This window comes from Rattus norvegicus, chromosome 13, assembly GCF_021556685.1.
Source record: "Rattus norvegicus strain SHRSP/BbbUtx chromosome 13, alternate assembly SHRSP_T2T, whole genome shotgun sequence".
Taxonomy (NCBI): Eukaryota; Metazoa; Chordata; class Mammalia; order Rodentia; family Muridae; genus Rattus; species Rattus norvegicus.
This window is the reverse complement of record NC_141546.1, coordinates 97,497,744-97,503,628: the sequence shown is the minus strand read 5'-3', so window position 1 is coordinate 97,503,628 and position 5,885 is coordinate 97,497,744. Positions and strand designations below refer to the sequence as shown.

The 5,885-nt window shown below is 44.3% G+C and overlaps 1 protein-coding gene across 1 annotated transcript; it reads left to right on the top strand.

The window, feature by feature from the left end:
• The first annotated feature begins 1,038 nt into the window (after positions 1–1,038).
• Positions 1,039–5,320, top strand: Fam177b (family with sequence similarity 177 member B). The gene is made up of 4 exons (XM_087581932.1): positions 1,039–1,156; positions 3,379–3,527; positions 4,099–4,297; positions 5,316–5,320. The coding sequence occupies exons 1-4, from the start codon at positions 1,039–1,041 to the stop codon at positions 5,318–5,320; spliced, it is 471 nt and encodes a 156-aa protein (XP_087438058.1).
• Positions 5,321–5,885: the final 565 nt, after the last annotated feature.

The window sequence follows — 5,885 nt, the reverse complement described above, 5'->3', positions numbered from 1 at the left end:
ACAGCATGGGATCTTAACATCTGCCTCCATGTTCTCTCTTGGCGGCAGCTCTCTCATCCCTCCAGTCTCCTGTCCTTTCTGTTCCAGTCTCCTCTTCTTCCCTTAAACTTTTCTCCCACCCATCCTTCCTTCTTGTCAATGACAGGCTTCATTCTATCCTGTATGCACCCTCACCTGTATGACATCCTACATTTATCGGCAGGTCAGAGAATAGATTGAGAGCAATGTTTATACAAACTTGGAACAGGAGCTCCTCAGACTAAGCACCACGATGTCATCCTGCAATGTGACATGGAGGTAGGAAAATCACATTTGTATACGACAAGGATAATGTTTACACAGTACACAATAGCATTATGCTTACATCTAGCTGTCTCACACACAGTACCTAGTGTTGTTAGTAATAGTAAACCTTAGCCACTCTAATGGGCATATTATGATCTCTTATTAGACTTTCATAGGCAGATATCGAATGATTAGTGACACAAGCCTTGCCTCATGTGTTTGCTATCTGAAACTCATCCTTGGTAGTTTGCTAAAATCTTTTGGCCATGTGAGAATTATCTTTTGCCTACTCAGTCATAGTAACTCTACATTCTAAACATTAGTTCTTTACTGAAACAGGCTTCACAAATCTTTTCTCTTGGCTGCGCAGAGTCTGTGCTTGTAAATGCTCCCTTGTATCAGCCCTCAATACAAACTGGAATGATTGAGAAATTTTGAGGGCCAATGGCTCCCTCTCACCAGTGGTTGTAGGGTTTGCCGTGGTTAAATTATCAGGCAACCATGCTGAAACTTTTTGTCCAAACATCCAATATCCTGTTTTTGCTAATTGAATTTCTTTGATTCCGATGCAGACTCAACATTCGTCTCAGATGGGAAGAATCAAGATTGTCTTTACCCTGACTGAAAACAACCAGAAACCTCTCAGCTCTATGAAAACACTGCTCTGGGCAACTCGTCCTCGGACATCCTGTTTTCAACTAACCAGGTGATCCCTTGTGTAGGGAAGACTGTTTCCAGCAGTTAGAATCAGAAATGAGTAGATCTTATGACAACACCACTCCCAAAAGGATTATCTACTTTGCTGATGGAGATGTCACAGGAGAATGCGGCACAGAGGAAGACGAGGACAGAGCAGCAGACACATGGCCCTGTCAGCTCAGCTTATCAGTACCAGTGGGAGGAGGGGAGTAAGTGAGAGATCGATCCAGGGAAATTATACAGAAGATATGGCTTTATAGTATGCTTTTGGTCTCCATGATTACTTTCTAGATCACACACCGGCAGCAGACAGCTGTCGGTGACTTTTCTCACTGATAGGAAAGAACATTAAACATTATAATACATTTTGAAATCTCTAAGGAACCTCCAGTCACCTGATGTTAATTAGTTTTCAAAATGTTTGCCACGGCTATTTACTTGTTGGGGGTGAGAGCACACATGTGCGTGTGGAGGCCAGCAGACAACTTGTGGTAGCCAGTCCTCTCCTTCCACCCTGTGGGGCCTCAGGTTGTCAGGCTTAGTGCCGCACGCCTTTGCCCACTTGTTGTTAATTATCTGAAATTGATTTCTCTCTATTTTTTTCAGTCTAAACTTCCGGTTTGGGGCAGGAGGCGTTGCATGCAATTCAGTTTCTAGTAAGTACTGCTAAGGTTTGTTTTCTTCCTGTCATAACTATTTATTAATTGATTCCCCAAGGTAGATGAGACTTCCATCGGTCTCATCCACTCCCTAGGATTCCGAAATGACAACCTGGTCACTTCTGAGTCCGTGTGTAACTGCACTACAGATGTGGAACCCCCCCCCCCCCAGGCAGGTCCTTGTTTCTGTCTTCTGCTCTTCTCTCTCCCATGTATCACGAGCAGGATGGGATTGGCTTTCCCATGTAACGTCAACATCACTGCCTTCCACCATTGTGGAAAGCCTATTCTTCGAATGGTCCTTCCATCTGACCATATCACTCCATCATTATTTGAGCATAAAGACTTACTTACCGGTCATTGTCATGACACCCAGACAATCAGACTCTACGCTCTCTTCAGGTCTACTCTGTATGTGCGTTTCCCTGAGCCACCCTGCCCTCAGTCCCTGGGCTGTTCCTATTACGGTGACTGTGAACAGGAATTATGGCATGTTGACAGGTCTGTATTATTCAAGACTGAACCGTATGAAAATAAGAGATGCACATGTTTTTTTTTTGTTTTTTTTGTTTTTTTTTTTTTGGCCCAATTTTTCTTCATGGAAATTTCCTCCCATCGCTCTAGTTATCACTCTCTGAGCTGTGCAAAGCCAGTCATATTCCTCTGTCCTGGGCAACAGATCCAAGAAGTGGAAGCTAACAGTCAGTCCTTCCTGAGTTTATTCTTCATCTGGACACGTGTTCAGGGTTTTTAATATGCCGTGAACTTTATCGGCATACTAGGGACATAACAAATGGCCTATCTGGTTACCTCCCTGCACAGACTCTCCCTTTGTTTTTACTTTTGCTTCTTTTCATCTGAACCCTATTGGCAAATGTCTAATGACTCATTTCCTGCTAATGCGCCTGCCTGTGAATGTGATAGGGAGGAAAAAAAAGCTTTTGTCCATTAGCATTCTGAGAAAATATACAGTGTGGCTCTTAGAAACTTACCTTTACTCATCCATTAAAAATGCGTTACTGGCTGCCGACCGCATGCCCTGTGCTGAGCTGGACTCTGCAGCATAAAGACAAATGGTGATATTTTCACGGGATTTGATTTTCAGTGAATAAGACTAGTAAATGTGCCTAGCATTGGAATTTTTGCTCACGGTGGTCAGGACAGGAACAACTTGGAGACTAGGGACAGAGAGACTAAGGGAAACTGACATAAAGAGGGGATTCTAAGAGAACCACGAAAGTCTGATTAGCTGAGGCAAGCTTGTGAACTGTAACAGTGATCGGGGCGTCTTCACATTACACTAAAACCAAGCGTGGGGTGATTCAGTCAGTTGGACTGAGGCTTCCGTAATGGATGGAGGGACAGTAATGTGGAAATTCCCCTGGGGATCCAAATAATCCAACCCTGATCGTAATAGACTGACATTAAAAAGAAAAAATATCTTCCCATAAGTTCTTCGCTTTAGTTAGAAAAGGTTGTTGTGATTTAGAAGAAAGGAGTCACCATATTTAGGTTCCTGCCTGAGCTCTATCTAGGTCAAGTAAGAGATAAAAAGAAGTCTGTGGGATGAGACCATGGAGGAACAGTTTGCAATGGTTTTCATAGGGGGCTTTGGCTTAGGAGGATAAGCATTTCCTGGGCACAGCAGCACACACCTGTGTTCCAGAGGCTCAATGTGGTATGATAGGCTATTCGCAAACAAGTTTAGACTCTTGGCACCTTGGCTGATGGCCAGCTTCAGCCATTGATTCTGTCGCCTCAAGTACTTATTCTGCCTTCCAGCTTGTGGGCTCCACTTTCGGTGGAAGATTTGCTGCCTTCTTTGGTCTTACGGAACCCAAACACCAGTGTGGGCTAAATGAGCATCCCAGAACACAAACCAAGGTAGATGGAGTCCTGCCGGGGCCACCTAGGGCTCTGAGACCAGAAGGGTACTTTGCCAGTTAGATTTCTGCTTGCTATGAGTGGACACTGGCAGAGGCAACTTAAGGAAGGAAGGGTTTATTTAGATTCACAGGTTGATGGACCCACGGCAGCAAGAAGGCTTGGTGGCCCATGGTGCCTTAGCAGTGGGAGTGTGGGGCTGTTTGTTTACAGCCAAGCAAAGCAGGAAGTAGAAAAGGAACAGGAAGCTGGTTGATCCTCCAGCAACTCCCTTCCTCTAGCCAGGCCTGTGGTCGCACAATTCCCACAATCCACCTGGTAGTCAAGTCATGCGATTGCTCTGAGCTTCCCTGATCAGAGTGGCTTCCGAAGCCTCTTGTCCCACCACACTCTTCAGTGTTTGCCTCCTTCCCACGAAATAAGCATTTCCTAAGCCAAGCAGTGAAAAAGTTGAGCATGAAGCTTGGCATTGCTTCAAAGGCGAATCTTTTTACGCGAGTGTCTCTACAAGAGGAGGTTCAGAGGTACTTGGCTGTTCTGTGAAAACTTTCCTTCTTTTCTCTCCAACCAGGACCATGACACGGAAAGTGAAGGGGGTGGCTCAAAGGCCCCGCATGCTGAGGTTCCTAATGAAAGGTGTCCCCTGGGACTTGACGGCCAAGAGTATGGGGTCGTGTCTTCCAGGGAAGGCCTGGTGTCTGAGGCCTGGTGGTGTACGACAGAAGCTACCTCTGCATCCCAAGCCTTGGTTATTGGTTACCATGGCAACGGTACAATAGGCAGTATTTCTGAGTTTGATCTGGTTCTAACTAAGCTCATGCGTGAATTCTCAAGAATTCAAGAGTTATATGTAACAAGGAAAGTGATTTATAGATACTCTCACGATATAAAATGTTAGTTGCAAGTGCCAATCCTGACATCCTCCCATCGATACAAGTTCTGTCAGCACTGGCTTTGCACAACAGCAATGTCTTATGGAACTTCGGGTTCAGAGGGTTGGGCTTACATTTTTCCCCCTTGGTCTTAGGGTCCAGTAAAAAGCAGAACTCTAAATTTAATCTATAATTTCCCCTTAAATGTATGTATTTCCATAGAGTCATTTGAATTGGCTGGGGCTTGCTTTATCATTGGCAGCCTCATTGCTACATAAGTCTTTAAAGATCTTTAGTAAAGTCTTTGAGAGGTCCATTAGAAACCAGCAATTGAGAGCTGGAAGACGTGTGAGTCGTGACTTGGGTCACTGCTTCGCCCATCCCACACCATTCTTAGGCTTTTGGACTCAGTTTGATTTGTTCTACCACAAGCTTTCCTGAATTCTCAGGATGCGGGTGGCAGACTGTGGGATTTCTTGGCTTCTGTGATCAGGTAAGTCCTTTCTTCATAGTAATATCTATTCAATTCCCCATAATAACATCTACCTACCCACCCACCCACCTACCTACCTATATGCATACATACATACATACACACATACATACACACATACCATACACATACACATACATACAAAACCACCTACCTATTTACCATTCTATCCCATTGGTTTCATTTCACTGGCGAAGCTGAATGGGAATCCCCTTTTCATGGGTTTGAATAGTTTGTCCTCACCAGGCAGCCTTAGTTCTTTATCTGACATGCTCTGTTAGTTCCGTTTCAAGGGAAGTAAATCTGAGGGTTTTATGGTATAGCAGCAGGGGCTACACTCACAGCTAAGCATTAGTTACCTATGCCTCAGGTGTCAGATCAAAGCAGAAAACTATACTTGACTTAGTTGTTCTTTTCTTTCAGAATAAGCTCTAGTGATTTTTTTTTACTTTTCTAATAAAACTATTAAATACTTATCAAATAAATACCTGTTGATGGTCCTATGGAACTAGGCTGTGGTGCTTTGAGTGAGAATAGTCCCTATAGACTCCTATGTTTGAATGCTTGGTCCTTAGTTGGTAGAACTGGGAAAATCTAGAAGGTATGGCCTTGCTGGAGGAGGTGTGTCATGGGGGGCAGGTTCTGAAGTTTAAAATGCCCACTCCTTTCCTAGTATATGTGTGCTCCCTCTCCCTCTCCCCTTCCCCTCCCCCCTTCATGGCTGTGTCTCAGAATATGCCCTTTCAGCTGTTGCTGCTGCTATGCCTCAAACCCTTTGAAACTGTAAGCCAGTTAAACGCTTTATTTTGTAAATTACCTTGATCATGGCCTTTTATCACAGCAGTAGGAAAGTAACTAAGACATAAGCCAGAGTGCAATGTATGGAGAAGTGAGCTCTACTTAGCAAACATTACTCCCACACTCTATCATTCTTTTCTATGGGAAGAGGGGAGAATGCTTTCCCTTGTGGTCAGTGAGTGTTTGCAGGTCAGT